A 27,356-nucleotide genomic window follows, 5' to 3' on the forward strand; every position below is an offset into this window, starting at 1 on the left:
CCACAGGGAGTGGTGTCATACCCCTATAGTTGCTGCAATCCTTTCCTTTCCAGAGAGGGACAACAAGTCCTTTCTTCCAAGTTCCAGTCTGTGTGGATGATACTCATCTCCTAGATAGAAGTAAAGATTGCCTCCTATGTCAAGAGAACCTTATCTCCTCATGCGTGGAGGAGTTCAGCTTTGATAGCAGGTTTCCTGAAGCTTTCCCTGCTATTGGCTGTTTCACCACCTTTACAGTGTCACTGAAATTTGGTGGTTTTGAGCTGAATGGTGAGTCAGCCTCCAGAACTCTGGCACCAGAGATGTCCTACATCCTGGCCGCCTGATGCAGCTGCTCAAAGTAGCCATCCCAACTGGACAGTACCATCACTTACGATGATCAAAGTGGGACGGGATGTAGGTCAGAGCACCACCAGTGAAAGCTCAGCAAGTGTCACAAGAACGACTTTTTGTCATTTCTCTCTCACCTCATAGGACATTGTTAAAATGGCACCTTATGAGACTTAATTTATGCTTGTATAGAATTTAATCAACACTGATGTGATCAGCTCTGAGAAATCGTGTCACAATAAAAAAGACTCCTGTTACAAAAACTCCTTTTTTCATTTCTGAACTCCTGGACAGAGTTACATTTTTCGTTAGAGAATTATAGAGTTGAATAAACACTGATATGATCAGCACTGAGCAACACTTCCAACACTTTGTAATCCCACAGGAAGAGTTAGAGGACTTGGCCGAGGATAGGGTTAGTATGGGCTGAGTTGCTTAGTCTGCTGCCACTGCGATCCAGACCCGGACAAGTGCCAGAAACTGAATGATGAATGAATGTAATTCTCAAAGAATACAACAACATTTTAATAGTTCAAATCAACTATGAAACATTTTACACTGAGATTTTATATATATATATATATATATATATATATATATATATATATATACGTGTATATTATGTTATTATATATATATATTTTATATATATGTGTGTGTGTGTGTGTGTGTGTGTGTGTGTGTGTGTGTGTGTGTGTGTGTGTGTGTAAAGGAATGGAACACAGTGATTCTTACATTTACTTTGACATTCATTTCATTGTAACACTGCTGATAGTATGAACCTAAGACCGACTTATTTTCATTTGGTAATGTACATCCATTCCTGCATTTTAGGACGGCAGCACATTCCAAAACTGGGATGCTTCAGTATGGGGTTGTCATTATTGCATTTTTTGTTTCAAAATTCTCTACTTATTCTCTGTTGGGGACAGGTCAAGACTCCAGGCAGGACAGTCCTGTATCTATATCCTCTTCTTCTGCAACCATGCCTTTGTAATGTGTGCAAAATGTGGTTTTGCATTGTCTTGATGAAAAATGCATGGACTTTCCTGGAAAAGATGCCACCTTGAAGGCAGCATATGTTGTTCTAAAACAACATATGCAACAAAGGACACTGACACAATCATACACCATGACCAGTGTTGCCACAGTTACTTTGAAAAAGTAACTTAGTTACTTTACTGATTACTCAATTGTAAAAGTAACTTATTTACTTTCCTGATTACTCAATTGTAAAAGTAACTAAGTTAGATTACTAGTTACTTTTTTAGTTACTTTTCCCAGCTGCCGACAACAACCCTCTGCCACCTCAACATGACAATGATACCTGTTTTGCCAAAACTCACTTTATAGTCACCCTTTCTTGACTTCAATGAAAAATAAATACTTGTTTTATAAAAAGTAAAATAAAGACGTCTTTCTTGACCTCATATTTAACTGTTGACAGCACTGTAACAGTAAAACTTGCAATTTCGAGCCTACATTGTTTATAAAGGTAACTATTAAATTCTAACATTTTTCTAACATTTAAATTCTCTCTAAACATTTTACTTGTCGAAATTATTATTATTTTAAGCAATATTAGTTGTAGTAAAAAACGGCTTCAAAATTGCACCTTTAATCTAGGGGTGTTGTGGGGGGGGGCACATCCCTCCCCCACGCCCCCATTCCATCTGGATTCGCCCCTGCTTTGGCGTTTGAGCACAAAGAATGGATAACATTTATTTATGCAGAAAACAGGACCAGATTTACAGGTAAGAAAGTTTTATTGCGTTTTCACATCATGTGGTCCTCAGAAAGAGAGTTTAGGTGCATTTGAGTGGAAAATAGTGTTAGTTGTTGACGTGTCGCTGAGGATCAGCTGTTTTTAATGACCAGATACGGAGCGGCTCAGATCAGAATTCTAAATAAAGGAGGAAAAAAAGTATAAAAATGTCTTTGTAAAGCTCAGTGCAGGTGTGCTGATCACCGCGCTTTAAGAGGTGAGGACGAGTCAAGCAGCTGCAAAAAACCGCGGATTAAAAGCTCACAGCTCACTTAAAGTGGGCAGTTCAGTCGAACCCCGACCTCCTGCCCACGGAACAAGTTTAATGCTGCTATCGACCCACAATGAAAAATAATAGTAACGCACAGTGACATGGAGAAGTAACTTTAATCTGATTACTGATTTGGAAAGATTAACGCGTTAGATTACTCGTTACTGAAAAAAGTGGTCAGATTAGAGTAACGCATTACTAAGTAACGCGTTACCGGCATCACTGACCATGACAGACCCTGGCTTTTGTAATTGTTGCCAATAACAGTCTGGATGGTCCTTTTAATCCTTGGTGTGGGGTACACAGCATCAATTTCTTCCAAAGAAGATGTGGTTTTGGGGTCATTTTAAAAGAAGACTATGTTAAATGGACTGCATTTATATAGTGCTTTTCCATCTACATCAGACGCTCAAAGCGTTTCACACAATAATGCCTCACATTAATCCCCATGTGAGGGTGCTGCCATACACGGTACGCACTACACACTGGGAGCAACTAGAGGACTCAGGACCTTGCCCAAGGGCCCTTAGTGATTTTCTGGTCAGACTGGGATTTGAACTGAGGATCCTCTGGTCACAAGCCCAACGCTTAACCACTAGACCATCAACTCCCCTAAATGTTCCTCCCCTGTGTTAAGAGTGTGTTGGAGGTTAAGCGAGTGTCTGACAGGGTGATGAGTGTGAAGTGTGAAATTGAAGGAGTGATGATGAATATCATCAGTGCATATGCCCCACAGGTAGGTTGTGAAATGAAGGAGAAAGAAGATTTCTGGAGTGAGTTAGATGAGGTGGAGAGTGAACCCAAGTATGAAAGAGTGGTGATAGGAGCGGACTTCAATGGTTATATTGGTGAAGGGAACAGAGGTGATGAGGAAGTACTGGGTAGATATGGTATCAAGGATAGGAATGGGGAAAGACAGATGGTAGTTGATTTTGCAAAAAAGGGTGGAAATGGCTGTGATGAATACCTACTTTAAGAAAAGAGAGGAGCACAGGGTGACATATAAGCGTGGAGGAAGGTGCACACAGGTGGACTACATTCTGTGTCGGGATGCAAACTAAAAGAAATTGGAGAGTGTAGCTAGACAGCATAGGATGGTGGTTTGTAGGATGACTTTAGAGATGAAGAAGAGGAAGAGAGTCAGAGCTCAACAAAGGATCAGATGGTGGAAGCTGAAGGAGGAAGACTGTTGTGTGAAATTCAGTGAGCAGGTGAGAGAAGCATTGGATGGAGGGGAAGCAATTTTGGACAACTGGAAAATTACTGCAGATGTGGTGAGGGAGACAGCTAGGAAGGTACTGGGTGTGACATCTGGACAGTGGAAGGAAGACAAGGAGACTTGGTGGTGGAATGAAGAGGTCCAGGAAAGCATAAGGAGAAAGAGGTTGGCGAAAAAGAACTGGGATAGTCGGAGAGATGAAGAAAGTAGACAGGAGTACAAAAGATGCAAAAGATGAAAACAGGAGTGGGAAAAGCTAAGGAAAAGGCATATTGTGAGCTGAACAAGAAGTTGAATAGTAAGGAAGGAGAAAAGGACATTTACTGATTGGCCGGACAAAGGGACAGCAGTGGAAAGGATGTGCAGCAGGTTAGGATGGTAAAAAATACATATGGTAAAGTGCTGACAAGCAAGGAGAGTCTGTTGAGAAGGTGGAGGGAATATTTTGAGGAGCTGATGAATGAAGAAAATGAGAGAGACAGAAGGTTGGATGAAGTGGAGAGAGTAAATCAGGAAGTACAAGAAATTAGTAAGGATGAAGTGAGGATAGCTATGAAGATGATCAAGAGTGGGAAGGTAGTTGGTCCAGATGACATTCCAGTGGAGACATGGAAATGTGTAAGAAAGATAGCAGTGGAGTTTCTAACCAGATTGTTTAATAAAATCATGGAAAATGAGAGGAGACAAGTGCGCTGTTTCCTATTTTTAAGAACAAGGGTGATGTGCAGATCTGCAGCAACTACAGAGTCATAAAGCTGATGAGCCACAGCATGAGGATATGGATAATAGTAGTAAAAGCTAGGATTAGAAAACAGGTGAAGATATGTGAGCAGCAATATGGTTTAATACTGACAACGAGCACTACAGATGCAATGTTTGCTCTGAGAATACTGATGGAAAAGTATAGAGAAGGCCAGAAGGAGTTACATTGTGTGTTTGTGGATTTAGAGAAAGCTTATGACAGCATAAGATGTGCAGTAAGAATGAGAGATTCATTCAAGGTGGATGTAGGATTACACCAAGGATCAGCTCTGAGTCCTTTCTTGTTTGCAGTGGTGATGGACAGGTTAACAGATGAGATCAGACTGGAGTCTCCATGGACTATGATGTTTGCAGATGACATTGTGATCTGTAGTGAGAGTAGAGAGCAAGTTGGGTCTAGTCTGGAGAGGTTGAGATATGCTCTGGAGAAAAGGGGAATGAAAGTCAGTCGGAGCAAGACTGAGTCCATGTGTGTGAATGGGAGGGAGCCCAGTGGAATAGTACAGTTACAAGGAGCAGAAGTGGTGAAAGTAGATGAGTTTAAATATTTGGGGTCAACTGTTCAAAGTAATGGAGAGTGTTGTAAAGACGTGAAGAAGAGAGTGCAGGCAGGATGGAGTGGGTGGAGAAAGGTGGCAGGAGGGATTTGTGACCGAAGAATATCAGCAAGAGTGAAGGAGAAAGTTTACAAGACAGTAGTGAGACCAGCTATGTTGGACGGCTTAGCGACGGTGGCACTAACAAAAAGACAGGAGGCGGAGCTGGAGGTGTTGAGATTCTCTTTGGGAGTGACGATGATGGACAGGATTTGGAGGTGAGACTGAGATGGTTTGGACATGTGCAGAGGAGGGAACCAGGGTATATAGGGAGAAGGATGCTGAAGATGGAGCCACCAGGCAGGAGGAGAAGTAGGAGGACAAAGAGGAGGTTCATGGATGTGCTGAGGGAGGACATGCAGGTGGTTTGAGAGACAGAGGAAGACACAGGGGACAGGGTGAGATGTAAATGATTGATCTGCTGTGGCGCCCCCTAATGGGAGCAGCCGAAACAAGAAGATAAGCTTCACCACAAAGCTGAAAGAAGCTGTGGTTGTGGTCATATCTGTCTCTTTGCTTGCTTGTTTACGTGTTTGTGATGATGTCTACAAAAAGCAAAGAGTAATTTCAGTGAAACTTGATGGACAAAGTCAATGGGCTGTCCTCTCATAGCACATCATAGGTCAAAGGTAAAGCTCAAATCAGAGGTCTTCATTCGCTTTCACAAAGAACAATTTCAGTCCAAATTATTGACCATATCTCAGGAACTAGAAGAGATGCTCAACTGCAGTTTTCAGTAGAAATTTGTGCTCGCTTGGATTTATCAAATGCATCAAATCAAGCAAAGTCAAAACTCCAAAAATTAGCTGGCAGCCATGAGGCACTGCAATCATCTGACACCTTGTTAAGAAATAGAAACTGGCAGTATTGTCTTCTTAATCTGTCTGTTGCAGGCTGAGTAACTGTGTAATAAGGAGACCAATGAGGGAAGCCCACAAGACACCCATGACAACTCTGAAGTAGTTATAGGTTTCTTTGGCTGTGATTGGAGAGACTGTGCAGAGAGTAACGTCTGTTGCTTGCTTTGCCGCTCACAGTTGCATTGCATCAGAGTTGTCAGCGATGTCTTGGTGGCTTCCCTCACTAGTCTCCACAGTGCACCATCACACTGTGTTTGATGTGCTTTAGACATACTTACCGTATGGTACCATGCTCTTTTTGTTTATTGATCATTGATTTAAATGAATCCCAAGACATTTTTCAGTGACCTGCAAGTGTCCATGTGTCCATCCTCTGACTTGGCTGTAAAAGTGATAATTTAGTTGTGTTCTATTAAAAGCTGTGTACACTTAACCAAGCCATTATTTTTTATTTAGCTTAATTTAATTTAGATCATGTTGTAGACGTACAGTGATTTCACTGTGTGATTAAAGAGCATAATTAAAAATAAATACAATAAAGCTTGTTTTTTTATGTGATGATTAAAAAAAATTCCAGGGGGAGGTTGTTAAATTTCAGAACGTATGAGTTATATATGAGATTAAACTAAGTAAAATTTTCAGAAACTTAAAACATGCATTTTGTTGTTTTCTTGTCACACATTAGTTGTAAACCAGAAGTTTTGGCACAATTTTACAAGTCACTGTTGTTAAGTTTTATGCCTTTAGAAGCTGTGCTTGCTTGTGTTTCTGACCTGTTTCTCTCATTGATCCTCTTTCCCGAAAAGCACGGTGTTATAACAACAGAGGAAGAACAGTATTTAATAGAGCCATTAAAGAACATATCCTCTACAACCAGCAGTGAGCGGAACCTGGACCAAGCACAGCCACATGTTATTTATAAAATGTCTGCCATTCCCTCACCGCAAGAGCCTAGCCAGGAGTTCAGCTGTGGCATTTCAGGTTGGTGAACCTCCATCTGGGTTGGACTTGTGTGGGTGGAACTGACGTAAAGGAATAACTATACATAGCAGGTTGAAGGAAGTGCTGGTTTGGTTCTAGGCCCAGGTTCTGGTAGACATAACCAGGCCCCTTGTGTGCTGTAGTTGCCCCCAACCTGGACACCTTTAAACCAGTGAGAGTTCTTGGCTGCATTGAAATTGTGGGACTTTTATAGAAACACAAATCCTTTTATCCATTTATAGAAGCAACAATCGTGTTCAGAATTCAGAGCTCAGACAAGCCAGTTCTGCCAAACGCTTTGCTGAGATATGACGGAATTGGGCACAGAACCACGTGGATATTTAGGTTTTTGGGCTAATGTCTTTAAGAAAATGCAAAGGCTTGTCATCACCGGGAAGCTAGCATGTTCTGACATGTAACGCCTGAGAGCTTTTCCCAGAGTGCATAGGTCATAAAGCAAAGGATTTAGCTTTAAGGTTGAACGTAGGGTTGGGGCGACTAATCATTAGTCGACTAGTCGGTGACTAAATTTGACTTTGAATGGATTAAGTCAATTTTGAATCTTCATGGTGAAACTCAAATGTGACATTTATTTGAAGAAACATAAGCACAAAATCACAAATAAAAAAAACAGCATTACCATGAAGACTATACCTGCATTCATTTACTAGGTATAGATGACCCATCTGAGCCGACTAACTCACCTGCCAAGGGTCACACACTGGTGGCAGCTCCAGCAGGTCTCTTCTTTTAAGGGTTAAATGAACTTAATACACGGCTTTCGACTAGTCGACTAATTAAAAAACAGTTGAATGTTAGCTAGTCATAGTCAACTATTACGACTAGTTGTCCCAACCCTAGTTGAACGCAGTTCATCAGGACTAACGCACCTCCTCTTCCTGTCCTTCACAGACCTCATTAAAAACAGCGCCCCCTGCCAGAGTATCTCATCTTCCGTTGTCCCTAAAAATGACAGCGAGCTGTCGAGCAGCACTCACAGGCAGAGGCGCTCTGTCAGCACTGAGCGTTTTGTGGAGACCCTCGTAGTGGCGGATAAAATGATGGTCGGTTACCACGGACGCAAAGACATTGAGCACTACATCTTGTCTGTGATGAATATTGTAAGTTTGAGCCTACTTTTTGGTCATGTTTTGTTAATTACTGACTGGTTGAAGATTGTGGGTTGTGACATGTGGATGTCTGACTTTGTGTCTTTTCTTCTTTTCTGGAGGTCAGGTTGCCAAACTTTACCGTGATGCCAGTCTAGGAAATGTTGTGAACATTATCGTGACCCGGTTGATCGTTCTGACTGAAGATCAGGTGAGGAAGATGTATATGTTCTGTCATGTCTGACTTTGAACCAAGCCGGTCATGCCGTTATCTTCAGCTAGATACTCGGCGTTTCAGTGAAATGGAGAGCGCGGTATTGTTTTCACTGGTGTGTGTGTGTGTGTGTGTGTTGGTGATAACTCAAAAATAGCTGAATGGAATTCCTACAAACTTGGTGGAAATATTACTTGAATAGATATCTAGAGATTTTGGAGTACTTTGGTGAAAGGTCAAGAAAAACATGGCTGGACCCCCCTTTTTTAAATATCTCAACAAACAAGATGCCTAGATGGATCAAATTTTGGTGGGAATATTAATTAAAATATCTAAAGCATATATTGATCAGCAAAATATTTGTGATTCACTGGTATGAATGACTTCATAATGAAGTCACACAAAGGTCATGTGATGAAGTCATACATAGTCAAAAACACCATTACAGACACATGTATATTTACATCTACCTTTGTATAGCTGTGTGTAGAGCGTACAGGGTATGCATCAGCCCTCTGATGGCTTTTATTTTGAAGCTGCAGTAACTGTAAACCTGACATGCTCAGCGTCCGTGCGCTGGCTGCAGCATTTTGTGTGACTGCTGGTGGTTGAAAAGTAGACAGCAGAGAGAGACTATTCTCCATGTGGCCACTACTTAAGATGAAAGATGTTCTCAGGCGTCTTTCCTCAGGGAGGCTTCATTGAAGATATTTACATTCACTGACTAATGGCAGAAACAGAGTGTTTTGTTACCGTCTGCTTTTCTAACGTTATAGAGGCTCTCGATGCAGGAGAGAAGCCACAAAACCATGTTCATGCTTTCATCCAGTGTCCACACATAATCAGGATGTGAAGGAACACATTACATGTAATCAGATTACAAACAAATTGTAACTATAATCAGACCAGATTACATTACATCAGATTATAGTTACATACATTGTCAAAGATTACTTGCTTACATTTTAATTTTTAAAATATGGAAGTTTTTAAATTATTCAATTTTTTTCAGTGATCTGATGCTATTAACTCATCGACTCAAAGTGAACTAGAAGCTGCTCTATCTACGGAGCCACTAGAGGTCAGTCTTCAACTAATAGTTGGGCTTGTTCCCAAGGTGCAGCCAGTGGGTTAGACATCACTGTGTGGGCAGTCAGTCAGTCAGTCAGTCAGTCAGTCAGTCAGTCAGTCAGTCAGTCAGTCAGTCAGTTATGCAACATTTCAGTGTGAGTGAGATAACTTCAGTTGTACTCGCCCAGATGTCTCCAAACTTTGTATATAAATTATGCATAGTGCCCCCAAAGAAGCCTCGTGATTTGAGGTCAAAAAGTCAAAGGTCAAGGTCAGTAGAGCATACTTTTGAAAAATAGTGAGTGCTCCAGTAAAGTATCAAAATAATATTAGTTTTAAACACTTGTGCAAATTAAAAAAGTTCTCCTCTTATGTAGGACACTCTCTAGGATTTGTCTCAGCATTGAGTGGCTCTGGGTGGGGTTTAAAAATTCTGAGCATTTGTCAACAGCTGCTTGGCTTGCATGTTGGCACCCAACACCTCTGGATAAGGAAACACTCTCATGGTGGATACAAAGGCGACCAAACCATCAAACAATTACAGATGGAAGTGTGGAGACGAGTGTGAACCCAGTAGGCCAGAAACAGGAAGTGAGGCTATACAGAGAGAACACGGAGAAAACGAATCAGAGAGCATGGAGGATAATAATGACACACACAGAGTAAGAAGCAGAAACAAGAAACAACTACAAAAATGTGACCAATGACACTGAAGAGATAAACTTAACAGAATATAACAAATCCCAATTAAATATCTGTCATTCACATTATGGTGACAGAAAAGAACAACTACAAAGCAAAGCAACTAATTTGAGGATGACATATATCAATATGACATCAACTACTTCTGAAGCAATAGTTACTAAAGGTTCTCATGCTCATCCTCTTTGTAATATTCCAGCCACATATTGCAATGAATTTAGTGTGACTGGTGACCCCAGAGCAGAGAACAACAGTGTTTGGTAAAAACAACAGTCTTTATTGGTAGCTGTAGCACAAGTTATCCTGTACTGGCAACACAGAAGCAGTACACAAAAACACAGCACATTTGAGAGCACTGGCAACTGTGGAATCCAGAAAAGCAGACAGAATGTTATAGTAAGATGAATGAACAAAGTTAAGACCCAAAATGCAGGGAGTATGGAAAAAAAAGCCAAATAATTTATTGTGTAACAGAAAATAGTAAAAATGTGCAAAGTCCAAGCAGGAGACACCAGGGCAGGGAGATGCTGAGTTCCCAGACCAGGTGGTGAGTGGAATCAGAACCAGGGCCAGGCGGCCATGATGTAGCTGACAGGTGGCAAGAAAGCTGGAGGCACAAGAAACAGAGTAGTGAAAAAAATTCAAGGAACTGATCACAGAGGAACATTCAAGGAATATTTTACAGATAAAGTAAACTGAGGCCAGGTACCACTCAGGCAAAGCTGAGTTTCTGGCAATTGTAGGGAGGCATGACTGGGGTTTAAATACAGGTGATGTTGATTGCTGGCAGGTGTAAGGAATCAGCTGAGTGACGCAACATCTAGAGAAACAGGAAGGGAGGGGGACCAGAGCAGACACCAAGGCAGCACAACAGGTCAGGGTAAACAATGAGAGCAGTCCGCATGGCAAAAATTCCAGTGTGAGGCAAAAAGGCAAACCAAGAAATGAGGCAGAGAGTCAAAACACAGTGAAACACACCAAGCAATGGTGCTCAGTGACGACAGGCAAATATCAGCAAACACAAGGAGATGGTTAGGGTCGGCAACTGGAGATCAAATACAGAGGACGACAGCATTAAAGCTAGACGTTTTGGCACTAGAGTGACGGGCTGTGTGTAGATAAACTGTGTAACTCCATAAACCAGGAAATAAGAGTGCATGTGAAATCGGGAGCCTGAGTGCTTGTAAACAGGAAGTAAAGTCAGTCAAAGTACACAAGGAACAGACATAACAGAATAAGAGCGTGAGGAGAAAAAGAGCCTGGAGAATTCACTAGGAGAGACAATAAGAAGGTAACACTAAATAAAAACATTGCTGGAGTATATTCACTAGGAAACACTATCCAAGAGAACAGAATACAACATGAAGCATGACATGTTCATTAAATTACATTTTTTTTCTACTCTCTGCTCTCTGACTCATAAGTCTTTCTCTTGGTGTCCCTACCTTTGCTATGAGTCAAACTGATCCAACAGTTAGTCCATGAATCACCTGTTACCTACAGGTGCCTCTCCTCCATGTAATGAAGGCAGAAAATGCTGTCCCACTGGTTAACACTGTTGCCTCACAGCAAGAAGTTCATGGGATCAGGGAATGGTGGTTGCACTGATAAATTGAGGTTTATAACAGGATTTTGAATGGCAAAGGTAGTTTTTTTGTTTGTTTTGTTAAGGTGGGTAAATGGAAATCTTGATTGGAGTGAGGGTATGTGTGGATGCAATAACCCCATCAAGAGCCACCCTTGAGCTGCCTGTGGTGCAACTCAAAGTGGTGCTCAACAGTGAATTCCATCATAAAGTAGAAAAAACAGTGCAACATACCATAATGTCATGCTGTATTTCTTTTTTGTGGTGTTTTGCAGCCTAATCTGGAGATTAATCATCATGCAGACAAATCTCTAGACAGTTTCTGTAAATGGCAGAAGTCCATCCTGTCTCATCATGGCAACAGTATTCCAGAAAATGGGATGGCTCACCATGACAACGCCGTTTTAATCACCCGGTAAGCATTTGAGGCGTATGCTCTACAACACACCAGTAAAGTGATCCAACATGGACACATACTTCAAAGCATAACATTTGTTTCATCCAGTTTTTACTTACTCTAAACTGTAAGTAACACTAATTTTCTCATTTTCAGCAAATAGTTTGCAGGTTATTTTCTGTGGCGCTGACGCATAAAGGATGTGTGTTTGTGGTTCGGCTCCAGATGGTAAATGAGCGCTTGCATTTGGTAACAGTGGTGACTAGCAGCACAAAAAGTTCCAAATGTCCAGTTTTTGGTCACTTATTCTACCTGCAGCTGTGGGAGCTGATGAGAACAGAGGCCACAGTTGTTGAAGGTAGCTGTCTCAGAAGGACCTGTCACACACGTTTCCATAAAACAGCCAACCTCTATTATTACCTGAAATTGGCTTCAGTGTTGCCAGAAGTGTTTTGGCTGCAAAACCTAGCAACTTACATATAAATTCCCCCCACTGGTTTAGTCTAGACAACGGATGGGGTTCTCTGATTGACATGAGCTATTGCCAAGATTTTTGACCTTTAGGGTTTTGTTAAAAACAGCGTTTCTATCATTAGATCATTAGTGTTTGCTTGCTTGTTGTCAGCTGATATTCTCCAGTTCCTTTGGCTTCAGTTTTTATTGTTGCTCGTACTTTCACTCAGTAAGCAGCAGCATGTGGACTTGACTATTTAGTGGGATCTATGTGCAACAGCTTAGAGGTTTAGTGCATAGCAGAAACTGTATCTTATTCTTTATTTGGCAAAATGACAAATCGGATAGTCTGTTTTAAGGGTTGATACAGGATGACTCCCCAAAAACCCAGAACCCATAAAAATTGTAATAAATCCTACACAGGTCCAGTAAATTTCTTGGAATTTGCTGGACTTAAACTTCAGTCTGTGTACAGTCATTTCCCCAAAGTTTCAGTTATCTTGGTTGCATTGAATAAAAGTCATGTTCTTTCAAACTTATGCCCCAAATGGTTTGTTGATTTGTTAGCAAAACAGGCCTCCAGGCAAAATGTCATTTCCTTGGTTGACCAAGACATGTTGGGGAAGATGATCAGAACAATGGTCTTCCCCAACATGTAAGGGCATTCCTATCCATCCACGTCATTCCCAAAGAAAATTGCATCTTCAATTCTGTCTCCTGGCAGCACGGTGGATTAATGGTTAGCAATGTTGCCTCACAGCGAGAAGGTCATGGGTCTGATTCCCACCTGTGGCCTTTCTGTGTGCAGTTTGCATGTTCTCCCCATGTTTGCATGGGTTTCCTCCGGGTGCTCCGGTTTCCTCCCACATCCAAAGACATGCGGGTTAGGTGGATTGGAATCTTTAAATTGTCCATAGGTGTGCGAGTGGGTGTGAATGTGTTTGTGGTCCTGTGACAGACTGGCGTCCTGTCCAGGGTGAACCCCACCTCGTGCTCTATGACTGTTGGGATAGGTTCCAGCCCCCCTGCGACCCTTAATTGGACTAGGCGGTTGAAGATGAGTGGGCGTGTGAATTCTGTCTCCTGTCTTTTGTTAGTGTCACGGTCTCTAAACCATACAACATAGCTGGTCTCACTACTGTCTTGTAAACGTTCTCCTTCATGCTTGCTGATATTCTTCAGTCACAAATCACTCCTGCCACCTTTCTCCACCCACTCCACCCTGCCTGCACTCTCTTCTTCACCTCTCTAATACATTCTTCATTACTTTGGACAGTTGACTCCAACTATTTAAACTCATCTACTTTCACCACTTCTACTCCTTCTAACTGCACTATTCCACTGGGCTCCCTCCCATTCACACACATGTACTTAGTCTTGTTACTGCTGACTTTCATTCTCCTGCTCTCCAGAGCATATCTCCAACTCTCCAGGCTAGACTCAACCTGCTCTCTACTCTCACGACAAATCACAGTGCCATCTGCAAACACCATAGTCCATGGAGACTCCTTTCTGATCTCATCCGTCAACCTGTCCATCACCACTGTGAACAAGAAAGGACTCAGAGCTGATCCTTGTTGTAATCCCACCTCCATATCGAATGAGTCTGTCATTCCTACTACACATCTCACCGCTGTCATACTATCCTTGTACATATCCTGCACTACCCTCACATACTTCTCTGCCACTCCGGACTTCCTCATGTAATAGCACAAGTCTTCTTTTGGCACCCTGTTATAAGCTTTCTCTAAATCCACAAACACACAATGTAACTCCTTCTGGCCTTCTCTATACTTTTCAGTCAGTATTCTCAGCACAAACATTGCATCTGTAGTGCTCATTCTCAGCATGAAACCATATTGCTGCTCACAGATCTTCACCTGTTTTCTAAGCCTAGATTCTGCTACTCTTTCCCATAACTTCACGCTGTGGCTGATCAACTTTATGCCTCTGTAGTTATTGCAGCTCTGTACATCACCTTTGTTTTTCAAAATATGAACCAACACACTTCTCAGGCATCATCTCTCTTAGAAACTCTACTGCCATCTCTCCTAGACATTTCCATGCCTCCATTGGAATGCTTTCTGGACCAACTACCTTTCCACTCTTCATTCTCTTCATAGCTGTCCTTACTTCTTCCTTACTAATCTCTTGCACTTCCTGATTTACTCTCTTCACATCATCCAGCCTTTTCTCTCTCTCATTTTTTTCATTCATCACCTCCTCAAAATATTCCCTCCACCTTCTCAACGCACTCTGCTCACTTTTTAGCACATTACCACCTGCATCTTTTACCACCCTTACCTGCTCCACATCCTTTCCAGCTCTGTAACTTTGTCTGGCCAATCGGTACAAGTCCTTTTCACCTTCATTACGATTCAACTTATTGTACAACTCACTATTTGTTTTTTCCTGAGTTTTTGCCTCTTCTCTTTTTCATCTTACACCGCATCTCCTTGTACTGTTGTCTACTTTCTTCATCTCTCTGACTTTCGCAATTCTTTTTTGCCAACTTCTTGCTCTTTATGCTTTCCTGGACTTCTTCATTCCACCACCAAGTCTCCTTGTCTTCCTTCCACTGTCCAGATGTCATACCCAGTACTGTCCTAGCTGTCTCCCTCACCACAGTCTGCAGTACTTTTCCAGTTGTCCAAAATTGCTTCCCCTCCATCCAGTGCTTCTCTCACCTGCTCACTGAATTTCACACAACAGTCTTCCTCCTTCAGCTTTCACCATCTGATCCTTTGTTGAGTTCTCACTCTCTTCTTCTTCTTCACCTCTAAAGTCATCCTACAAACAACCATCCTATGCTGTCTAACGACGCTCTCTCCTGCTACCACCTTATAGCCTAATTTCTTTTAGCTTGGATCTCCTACACAGAATGTAGTCCACCTGTGTGCACCTTCCTCCACTCTTATATGTTCCCTGTGTTCCTCTCTTTTCTTAAAGTAGGTATTCACCACAGCCATTTCCATCCTTTTTGCAAAATCTACCACCATCGGTCCTTCCACATTCCTGTCCTTGATACCATATCTACCCATTACTTCCTCATCACCTCTGTTCCCTTCACGAACATGACCATTGAAGTCTGCTCCTATCACCACTCTTTCATGCTTGGGTTCACTCTCCACCACCTCATCTAACACACTCCAGAAATCTTCTTTCTCCTTCTTCCTGCAACCAACCTGTGGGGGCATATGCACTGACTGTGAGAAATCTTGGAGTCATTTTTGATCAGGATATGTCATTCAAAGCGCATATTAAACAAATATGTAGGACTGCCTTTTTGCATTTACGCAATATCTCTAAAATCAGAAAGGTCTTGTCTCAGAGTGATGCTGAAAAACTAATTCATGCATTTGTTTCCTCTAGGCTGGACTATTGTAATTCATTATTATCAGGTTGTCCTAAAAGTTCCCTAAAAAGCCTTCAGTTGGTTCAGAATGCTGCAGCTAGAGTACTGACGGGGACTAGAAGGAGAGAGCATATCTCACCCGTGTTGGCCTCCCTTCATTGGCTTCCTGTTAATGCTAGAATAGAATTTAAAATTCTTCTTCTTACTTATAAGGTTTTGAATAATCAGGTCCCATCTTATCTTAGGGACCTCATAGTACCATATTACCCCATTAGAGCGCTTCGCTCTCAGACTGCGGGCTTACTTGTAGTTCCTAGGGTTTGTAAGAGTAGAATGGGAGGCAGAGCCTTCAGCTTTCAGGCTCCTCTCCTGTGGAACCAGCTCCCAATTCAGATCAGGGAGACAGACACCCTCTCTACTTTTAAGATTAGGCTTAAAACTTTCCTTTTCGCTAAGGCTTATAGTTAGGGCTGGATCGGGTGACCCTGGACCATCCCTTGGTTATGTTGCTTTAGACGTAGACTGTGTTTCATAATTATTGTATGGCCTTGCCTTGCAATGTGGAGCGCCTTGGGGCAAGTGTTTGTTGTGATTTGGCGCTATACAAGAAAAAAGTTGATTGATTGATTGATTGATGATATTCATCATCATCAACACAGATTAAGGACCATTACAACCGGATTAAAGATGGCCCACAGCGGCGGAGGGCGCGCCACGCTCCGAGCGGCCATTGACAGGCTGAAATGACCAGATCATTTCCAAAGTGAAGGCTATGTTGATCCAGGATGTCGTGTGACTACCAGAGACATCACAGAAAATGTGGACATCAGCACTTTTGCGGCACATTCCACTGTTACAGGAGATTTTGTAATGAAAGATGTGCGGAGGAATTTGCGCGTCGGGATGGAGCCGCTCATTGGCGCACAACAAACACCTCTGTGTTGGAAGCCTCACAGGACAAGTTGTGGCATGCCCAGCTGTTACACATTTTCTTGGATAGTCACTCGACTGAAAAGCCACCGAAAGCCGTCTGAATCTTCCGAATTTTTTTTTTATTTTTAGTAAATTTGCAAAAATTTCAAACAAAATAAATCTTTTTTTTTTCATTTTGTCATTATGGGTGTTGTGAGTAGAATTTTGAGGAGTATAAATGAATTTCATCCATTTTGGAATAAGGTTGTAATATAACAAAATGTGGAAAAAGTGAAGTGCTGTGAATACAATCATCAAACCCCGAAGGATCTGTTTGCATTAATTCGGTGGACAATTTAGAAATAACGAACCCTTCAAATGGCAGTGAGTTTGTCCTTAACTTCAACTGGGTCATTGTGTTCATACTAACATAAATCACAACCACAAACTGGAATTGGATTCATGTGGCTTCAGGCCACTGTGTGACAAAGACAAATATAATTTTTTTAATCCTTGTCTTTGCAAGTGAGATTTTTAGAGAACTTTGTAAAATAGCAGCGCCATTTTGACCAAAGCTGACTTTCCTCCTAACAATCCCCTGTAAAACAGTCAATTGCAACATTAAAAACACGATGGTTAGATGACATTAGATATTATATATAATACAAATAATGGATGGTAAGGAGTCCAACATAGAGAAATATTGTACGCCTCGTCCAATATAACTTTTCTTCATCCAATATTTCTCTATGTTGGATGACTTGCCATCCATCAATTGTTATGTTCTCCACCCCCCTCCCAAATTAAGCAAACAACAAAGAGTCAAGTAAATTAGATCAATTTATTTTGTTGTGAACAGCAGATGAATGCTTCTAAAACATCAGTAGCATGCTTGTCTACCTTCTTAGTGTTTTTGGCATCCTTGGAGTTCAATATCTCCACCAGTTCTTTCTCTGTGAACTCAGCAAACCTCGCTGGCAGACGATTTTCTGCTGTTGTTGACATGTTTGTTGCCTTTTTTTCAACCAGCGTCTGTTAGCTAGTTCCTGACCTTTGCATGCCGTGCTCTGATTGGCTAGCTGTTGGCAGTAAGCTCTAACGCTATTGGTCAGTGGGAACTGATCCAGTATAACTTTTGGTCCTAGCCTTTTTGGATCCCTTTGGATCCAACATAACTTTCTGGCGCCAAGCATGCCAAAATACAGGTAAATGATGGACAGAAAGGTTAATCTGCAATCTGAGTGGAGAACATGTATATATATATATATATATATATATATATATATATATATATATATATATATATACACAATAAGAATAAAAAAAATAGAAAAAAGGCCTTGCTCCATGACATAGCTGCAATATAGCTGAGAGTCTACACAATTGCGTCACCGCAGCACCACTGTCTAATGTCATGGTGACCAAAAAGTGACATTTTCACACTGTCATACCAGTGCAGAAATGGTTACTTGGTACCTTGTCTGACAGCCCTGGTATGAAAAAGGTGTGTGGCTTCCAATGCTGTGAGATTGGGTTGAGTTATTTATAATAAAGTTGACGTTTGAAGTTTAAAACATCAAGCCTCAGTTACATTTCTTTGTCATAAGGGTTTGATAATGAAATGTTCAGAATCATTGCCATTTTTTATAAATGTATATATCGACAGATAAATTAATGTGGAATTTTGTTTTTGCTCCCTAATATCAGTATCGGCTCCCCCAAAAAATCCGTATTGGTTGGGCTGCACGAGTGATCTGAAGGAACCACTAGATGTCATTGGCATTAGGTCTCTTAGGAGTATCCTTGGGTACAGCTGGAATGACTTTGTGTCAGTTACTTACTTTATTTGGGGGTCTCATTTGGGGAGTCGGACTTGCATTGTGAGGAGTATCAGCTGCAACACGACATTTTCTCCATGTGGGTTGTTTCTCTGGACAAGATCCAACACGTAGGTGTCTCAGTGCTGAGGACCGCAGTGGCTGGAGAAGGCCAAGGATACGGATGGGTTTCACCTGACTGTATCTTGACTTTTGAGAACTGAGGATGGACCAGTGTCGCCGACGAACGGTCCCCCTAAAAATTGGTCTGCCCAGTCTCCACTGCGCATGCGCCATTAGCCGCAGTTCACCGATTATCACCTCATTTCTGCTTCAAACTGCCTCCAGTCATCATCTGTCTCAGCCACAGATATCTGAAGGGTTTGTACAACAAACATTTCCACATACATTCAGGATTATTTCATCATAAAAGACGAAGGAAACGATCAGAGTGCCGCAGCTACACAAGCTGCTAGCTGATGTGTTCACTGCATGTCGGTCCTTTCACAGTGTCACCAAGTATCACCTCATTTCTGCTTCAAACTGACTTCAGAATGATTTAAGAGGTTTTACTTTGTCATCTGATGGTTAATAATCACATTAATCCATTTGAGCGCTTTGGGTGAAGAGACTCCGTCTCAGACGAGCTGCTGAGCTCCAAAATGACACATGCGCAGTGGAGGCAGGGCGGACTGATTTTGAGGAGGAGCTGTTTGGTCTGTGACACCGGTTGTCTGCCTGAGTGGTTGCCATCCAGGACCCAAAGTGATTCCATGGTGTGGAAGATATGGATGTGTTGCACCGGCACCTTTCCAGACCTGACTGACTGATGCACTGTTGTAGTCTTTGTGTCCACCATCGTTAAACTGATGTCCACTGTGCTCTTACGTCTTTGTCAGTCCTTGTGCTGGACGGTGTTTTGAGCCTCTGTTGTTTTTTTGGAATGTGGCCTGTCACATTAAAAAATTACACTAATGGAAATTAAATAAAAAATAAATAAGATGTTCTAAATGAGGTCAGGATTAAAACTCATTGGCTTGGAGGGAAAAAGAAAAGGACTTAGTGGAGAGAGAGGAAGAGAGGAGAAGGAGCCTGAAATTAAATTAGCTTTGCCCTTGGTTTTAATAGATTAAAAGCTTTAAGTGTGATTGGATCATTCATTTGAAATGTATGATGTGCTCTGGCTTTTTTTTTTTTGCGCGTTACTCTGTTGGATTGCCTGCTTGTGCATTACGGGAGGCCGTGTTAGACTTGAGCCTTCCAGTTTATTCTCAGCGGGATTTTCAAATCTGAGCACTGCACGTTCGCTGGAGGACGTTCACAAACCGTCTCTTCGATAGATGGAGCTGTGAAGCAGGTTTGTGACTTTATTATTATTATATGCCAAATCCTGTGGATGACCAGGCCTGTGAGTGAAAATGTGAGGGATAGAATGGAGCAAAACACTGATACAAAACATTTTAAAAAAGCAGAGTTTTAATTGAATTGTTTGTGTTTTTAAATCTTTTGCTTTTCTTTTCCTTTAGGTACGACATCTGCACCTACAAGAACAAACCCTGCGGCACTCTAGGTGAGTGAGAAACATAAATAGATTTGTCAGATTTAAGTCTTTTGCCACATGTTTTTGTGGTTTATGCTTATTGCACAGTGACTGTGGTACCTTGCACTTTCCTTCAGATTTTTCCAGTGTTTTTTCTTCTGGCTTTTCCTGTGCTACCTTGCGGCCTGCTGCCATTACCCACAGTGTGATTTTTCTTGCCACATCCTCTTCCTCTTGGCCTTGTTCCTGTATTCATGCAGTTGTAGAATAAAGTGGTCTTGATATCACTGAGCCACCTTCTGCTGAATCCCCATCTGGTTTCAACTGTGGCTTCATCATCTTTTGGGGGCTTTTCTCCAGTGCGGTCTGGTGCAAATCATGTTCCATTCCAAATCCTGTATCACCAAGTCCACAGCAAAATCATCAGTGCTAATTCAACTCCCATAGTGTGAAAATTAACACCACACATAAGTTTATTTAATTATCACTGGTTCTGAGTTAACATTACATTTTTTTATTGTGTTAACATATTAACTATTTAATAACATTAACTTTCTTACTTTATGATGGATGAACGTCTGTTGGGTATACGAGGTCTGTTAGAAAAGTATCGGACCTTTTTTTTTTTTTTTGCAAAAACCTGATGGATTTGAATCACGTGTGTTTGCATGAGCAAACCTTCAACCTTCGTGTGCATGCGTGAATTTTTTTGTGTCAGTTGCTGGCAAGCAGCCTTTGTGTGAGGATGTGTTTAGTGCTCTCATCGGATTTTCATTGCAAGGAAAATGATGGAACGACTGGAGCAGCGCGACTGCATCAAATTTTGTCAGAAACTGGGCAACAGCCAGGTGGAAACCATTCGGATTATTCAGACAGCTTTCTGGGCACCACACAGATTAAGGAGCGGTACAACTGGTTTAAAGACGGCCGCACAACAGTGGAGGCCGGAAATTGCGGAAGAGGTGGAGATCAGCACGTTTTCGGCACATTCCACTGTGACAAGATTTGGCCATGAAAAGAGTTGCAGCGAAATTCATGCTGAAGCTGCTGACGGCGGAGCAAAAGTGCCTCCATGTTGAAGTCTCACAGGACATGCTGTGACATGCCCACCTCTTCCACAATTTCTCGGATAGTCACACGACTGAAAAGCCACTGAAAGCCGTCTGAATAATCCGAATGGTTTCCACCTGGCTGTCGCCAGATGGAAACCATGACCAGCCCACCTCACCAACCAAGGCGAGGTGGGCTTCATAGATAATTGGCAAAACTTCTGTGGAAAACCTGGTCTTGTTAGGAGAGACGGCATCCATCCCACTTTAGATGGAGCAGCTCTCATTTCTAGAAACCTGGCCAGTTTTCTTAAATCCTCCAAACCGTGACTATCCAGGGTTGGGACTAGGAAGCAGAGTTGTAGTCTTACACACCTCTCTGCAGCTTCTCTCCCCCTGCCATCCCCTCATTACCCCATCCCCGTAGAGACGGTGCCTGCTCCCAGACCACCAATAACCAGCAAAAATCTATTTAAGCATAAAAATTCAAAAACAAAAAATAATATAGCACCTTCAACTGCACCACAGACTAAAACAGTTAAATGTGGTCTATTAAATATTAGGTCTCTCTCTTCTAAGTCCCTGTTAGTAAATGATATAATAATTGATCAACATATTGATTTATTCTGCCTTACAGAAACCTGGTTACAGCAGGATGAATATGTTAGTTTAAATGAGTCAACACCCCCGAGTCACACTAACTGTCAGAATGCTCGTAGCACGGGCCGGGGCGGAGGATTAGCAGCAATCTTCCATTCCAGCTTATTAATTAATCAAAAACCCAGACAGAGCTTTAATTCATTTGAAAGCTTGACTCTTAGTCTTGTCCATCCAAATTGGAAGTCCCAAAAACCAGTTTTATTTGTTATTATCTATCGTACTCCTGGTCGTTACTGTGAGTTTCTCTGTGAATTTTCAGACCTTTTGTCTGACTTAGTGCTTAGCTCAGATAAGGTAATTATAGTGGGCGATTTTAACATCCACACAGATGCTGAGAATGACAGCCTCAACACTGCATTTAATCTATTATTAGACTCTATTGGCTTTGCTCAAAATGTAAATGAGCCCACCCACCACCTTAGCCACACTTTACATCTTGTTCTGACATATGGCATAGAAATTGAAGACTTAACAGTATTCCCTGAAAACCCCTTTTTGTCTGATCATTTCTTAATAACATTTACATTTACTCTGATGGACTACCCAGCAGTGGGGAATAAGTTTCATTACACTAGAAGTCTTTCAGAAAGCGCTGTAACTAGGTTTAAGGATATGATTGTTGTGAAAGTGTAGTGACACGGACCCACAACAGGGGGCGCAAATGAACAGTCAATAGATGAGCCAAAAAAGTAACAATTTAATGTTGTGAAGGTGCACAATGAACATACAGACAATCTCAGAATCTGATAACAGTCAATCCACAAAGGTGACGTGTGGGCAGGCTCGAGGATAGAAGACGTCTGTCCTGAGAAGAGCCGGAACCACACGATTTCCGCCGCCACCACACCTGGTGAATACTGGAGCCGCCAAGTCCCGAATTCCCAGGTGATCACCGTCCCCGACTGTCGGATCTGGTACTGCTGGCGAAGAGCAAAGACAGTCAAGTGTGGGTGTGTGTACACCCAGTAACAACAACGGTGGGAATATCACCTCCACCTCTAATACACACTCGTGCAGCGTCTGTGTAACCACTTATCTGACGGGACGTAGGATGAAACAGTCGTGACCCACGCCGGTCCTCTGGTTGACAGCTGCAACACAATAGCTCTTGGAATCACTTAATGCTGGCAGAGAAAGTTACCTCCATAGAAGTACGATATCTCGGCGATGAGGTGGAGATGACGTCTGGGTTTTATGGAGTGAGATGATGAAGAATGAGTGACAGCTGTCAGGAAATAATGAGTAATTTTGCCAGTTTCTGGCAAAATTTGATGCAGTAGCGCTGCTCCAGTTGTTCCGTCTTTTTCCTTGCAATGAAAATCCGACGAGAGCACAACACGTCCTCACACAAATCAAATCAAATCAAATCAAATGCTGCTTACCAGTAAATGACGCAATCGACAGGCATGAAAAAACTCACGCATGCGCACGAAGGTTCAAGGTTTGCTCATGCAAGCACACGTGATTCAAATCCATCAGGTTTTTGAAAAAAAAAAAAAAAAGGTCAGATACTTTTCTAACAGACCTCGTAAAAGTTGTTTAACGTGGTTCCGATTTAAAAGTGCAATTGTTTGGTTGTTTTAATATTAATACCACAAAGACAGTGGGGGGGTTAATTCTGTTACAGTCTTAAATCGAGTTGATCAACATTAATATAGTTGATATACACTATGGTAGAGTTGATTTAACAAAATTTTGAAAGGACCCACATCATCTCACTCCAGTGTTAATTTAACACTGCAAAATATGCAAGGCTAGCAGTGTATGTAACAAGAACTTCCTTTTAATATTTCCCTTTCCACATATGAATGGGGATAAAACGGAACAATATTAATGGCCCTGCCTTCACACATAATATGAAGTTGGGTGAAGAAGCAGGACCCGGAAGAAAAACTGCGACAAAAAAACAAAAAAGGGGAACCACAAAACATTCCACTTGCTGTCAGGAGGGACACACAGTCGGGCAAGCATGATACTGCGTCGATGGTTTCATGCATGCTTGCGCACGCACAAACACAGTGCAAACACCTGGCAAGTGTGACACCACATCGCACCGCTGCTGTGGAGGGGAACACACACACACACACACACACCAAAAACAAAAAACACACACACACCGCAATTTCTAATATTTAATCCCTCTTATAAAGTGCGGACAAGACAAGCCTGATCCTTCTGTTCCTCTATATATGACTCATGGTCATAGACGTAAAGTCATGAACTGACATGAATGAAGCCATGTGCTCTTATCATGTCCACGTCAGCAGCTCGGAATGTCCAGCTGTCCAGTGAGCGGTCCGCCAAAGGACACCGCGTCCTGTGGACCATAACTCATGTGGTGGACGTGACATTTGGCTCACCAGCTGAGTGTTCACATGATCATACATATATATTCACCTGCCCTATAGGTATGTTAGGGTGTTTCATAGGGTGTTTCTTTGAGAAGCCCTGCTCCAATCATTTAATGGGATTTAAAGTCAATAATACATTTCAAACTCAAATAAGGTATTTCTTGGGTACAGAGGAATCTAATAAAGAGCCAATTAGGGCTTGAAATTCTGGAAAAGCCAATCAGATAATTTCTTCCTAATTGTTTCACAGCACTTACTTTCCAAAACCCAAATAAAGAGGTCACTAGTCCACACAACCTGGTAGGAAGGACACATAACAGACATGTCTTCCTTCTCCACTTACTCCTTTTTTGACAGTAACTAATTAATTCATGTGCATCTGTTTTTGCCTTGTTGTTTGGATTTTCCCTTTTATAGTGATCCCAGATGTTCCCAGAAGTTGGATATTCCTTTAGTTTCTTTGCACAGTGCTGCACGAGCGTTGTCCACATTGTGAATAGTTCTTGTGGTTTTCAGCACATTTTAGGGGTTTTTGCTGAAATCTGCAAAAGTTTTGAATGTGTTGAAAACCTTGTTATGTTTTGTGGAGATGGAATTTGAAACAAAACAATGAAACAAATAAACCAGCCACAAGGAAAATGCAAAGGGGGGGATTCCCACTGTGAGGACACAACACACCACAAAGGCTCAAAACAGCAAGAAATCACAATGTGTCCAACAAGCAGCAGGAACACATGAGGAATTCATGAGAGATTTTCACCTCCACATCGTGGACTTTCAGGTTGTCTTCAGCTAAACTGTACTTACGCAACCGGTGGTCCTCTGCATTGTGCTGTGTGAAGGACTGCTCAGAACACGCTTTGACTGTTTAGAGCTGGTCCCTGTTTATTCTTGTGTCAGCTCTAAAGACAGCAGTGATAAAATGTCCAACAGCAGTGGATACGATGATGTCTTCAGCTTTTTCACACAAAACAAACATAGCTGAAGACTGAAATGGTCAAATTCAAATTGAGCATAACAGTAGTTCACACAGGCCACATGAAGTCAAGCTTTACTTACCCTCTCATGCACCTTAAATTGGCACATCCGTTGTGGCGCTCCCTATTTAAACAGCCTCAGCGGCTTAGTGTATAACTGCTTTATTTTGCAACCCACCTACACGCCAGCACCTCCTGTTTTTATTTGTCTCTTGTCAGATTGCTCAGTGTCATTTTGTTGTCACTGACACCTACCCTGTTCTCTTCCCCATGCTTGAGGTATTTTGACTTTTTCTCATAGGCAAGTGGGAAAGTAGGGAGGTCCCAGAATAGAGCCACTGTGCCATATATAACTTATTGCAATGACAAAGCCTTCCATTGACCAAAGTGGGCTGGACTGAAATGTTCAACTTCAAGGGTTAACCCTCTGGGATCAATGTACGTGCCGGTGTGTCCCAGTGTATTGTTTTTTTTGTCATGTTTCTATTAATAGATCAATGAGAGAACATCACAGAGACTTTATTTGACCACTTCCTGGAGATACAGATTTTCTTCAAACTCTAGACAATCTTTGACTCACAGCCAGTCCATGGGCATGTCTCCTCTCTGTCCCTGTGAGAGGCTGCCCTCTGCCCTCTGTGTCTTATTGAGACAAGGTCACAGAAACAAGACAGTAAATGCTCATAAACTCCTGTTGATCTGATTTTTTTAATTTAGTCTTATAGACAAAAAAATCATCTTGGAAAACACAGAGGGATTGTGTGACAAAAGTGTGACATTTAACTGTGGTTAATTATCATTATTTCTTGATTTTCAATTCAACAACAACAGTACAATTAAAGGTGATTAATGGTGTATGTCAACAGAATCATGTTTTATTTTTGTAAATTGAACAAAACTGTATCTGGTTTGTTAACTATTTGAAAGTATTACAGTTATTTGTGAACTTTAAAATCAGTTTGGGGTTTTAATATACACCATCAAATAATATAAAGAGGTTAGGACTAGTGGACCCTCCCTCTAGGCACTTACGTCACTCAGCATGTACTAATACCACAATAACATAAGGGAGGGTCGAAAAATTAAGCTGGTTTTCAGTGAAAATTTTTAACGTCTGATGAGAGATTTTGAGGTGATTCTGTCGCTTTAAGGACTTTTCACGGTGCGAGACGTCGCGCAGCGCTCTCAGCCGCCGTCGTCAGCCTGTTTCAAGCTGAAAACCTCCACATTTCAGGCTCTATTGATCCAGGACGTCGTGAGAGAACAGAGAAGTTTCAGAAGAAGTCGGTTTCAGCATTTTATCCGGATATTCCACTGTTAAAGGAGATTTTTTTAATGAAAGACGTGCGGACGGGTCCGCGCGTTGGGACGCAGCCGGCACGGTGTGGCGGCACAGGAAAAACACCTCCGTGTTGATAACCATTTGTAAAATCCAGGCGGCTTTTGATGGCTTTCAGTGGAGTGAGTATATGAGAAATTGTTTAACAGCTGGACATGTTCCAACTTGTCCTTAAGGCTTCCAACAGAGGTGTTTTTCCTGTGGCTGAGCGTCGCGGCGGCTGCGAGCCGACGCTGCAATCCGCCCGCACGTCTTTCATTAAAAAAATCTCCTTTAACAGTGGAATATCCGGATAAAATGCTGAAACCGACTTCTTCTGAAACGTCTCTGTTCTCTCACGACGTCCTGGATCAATAGAGCCTGAAATGTGGAGGTTTTCAGCTTGAAACAGGCTGACGACGGCGGCTGAGAGCGCTGAGCGACGTCTCGCACCGTGGGAAGTCCTTAAAGCGACAGTATCACCTCAAAATCTCTCATCAGCTGTTAAAATTTTCACCGAAAACCAGCTTAATTTTTCGAACCGTGTCCACTTCGATGTGTCTCACAGGTTTAGAAAAAATTTTGATCAAACAAAGCGCCAGTCTCTCAGCAACTTCTCAGACAAAGGAATTCCGACGAGGGGCTGGACGACTCCTCCCACAAGGAGTGCTCACAGACGAATGACGTCATCGAAAAGGAAAAGCACAATTATAGGTGGTGTTATTGAGCATGCAGGAGAGATGGATGGAGCCCCGATCCCACCCTGAACCTCCTGTCGTCATCCTATCTGTGTGGAGGCCCTGCAGGCACCACAGTATATCTTGGAGGTAATATTGTGACTCCGGGGCCAGTTTGACAGATTGACCACATTCGTCACATTCCCCGCTCGCTTTAATTGCCCCTGCATCTGCTTGGCTTCCTCGCTGCCCCCCTCCGGCACTCTTGGGGATCACGCTCCCAGGTCAGATCTGTGACCTTTAGGGTCATCGAGTAATCACGGGGCGGGAGATAATGCACAGTCCACCCCAGTGTTAAGCAAACAACTTACACACACACACACAC

At 42.1% G+C, this 27,356-nt stretch overlaps 1 protein-coding gene across 1 annotated transcript in view; it reads left to right on the forward strand.

Annotated features, from left to right (window-relative positions):
* adamts6 (ADAM metallopeptidase with thrombospondin type 1 motif, 6) overlaps positions 1–27,356 on the forward strand; it is a 169,174-nt gene that overhangs the window by 17,506 nt on the left and 124,312 nt on the right. The window contains exons 4-8 of the mRNA XM_034191495.1: positions 6,610–6,784; positions 7,697–7,905; positions 8,021–8,104; positions 11,741–11,880; positions 19,926–19,969. Of these exons, the coding sequence (XP_034047386.1) occupies positions 6,610–6,784; positions 7,697–7,905; positions 8,021–8,104; positions 11,741–11,880; positions 19,926–19,969 (652 nt within the window). The remainder of the gene's footprint in view (positions 1–6,609; positions 6,785–7,696; positions 7,906–8,020; positions 8,105–11,740; positions 11,881–19,925; positions 19,970–27,356) is intronic.

The sequence above is a fragment of the Thalassophryne amazonica genome, chromosome 17 (genome assembly GCF_902500255.1).
Source record: "Thalassophryne amazonica chromosome 17, fThaAma1.1, whole genome shotgun sequence".
NCBI classification, from domain to species: domain Eukaryota; kingdom Metazoa; phylum Chordata; class Actinopteri; order Batrachoidiformes; family Batrachoididae; genus Thalassophryne; species Thalassophryne amazonica.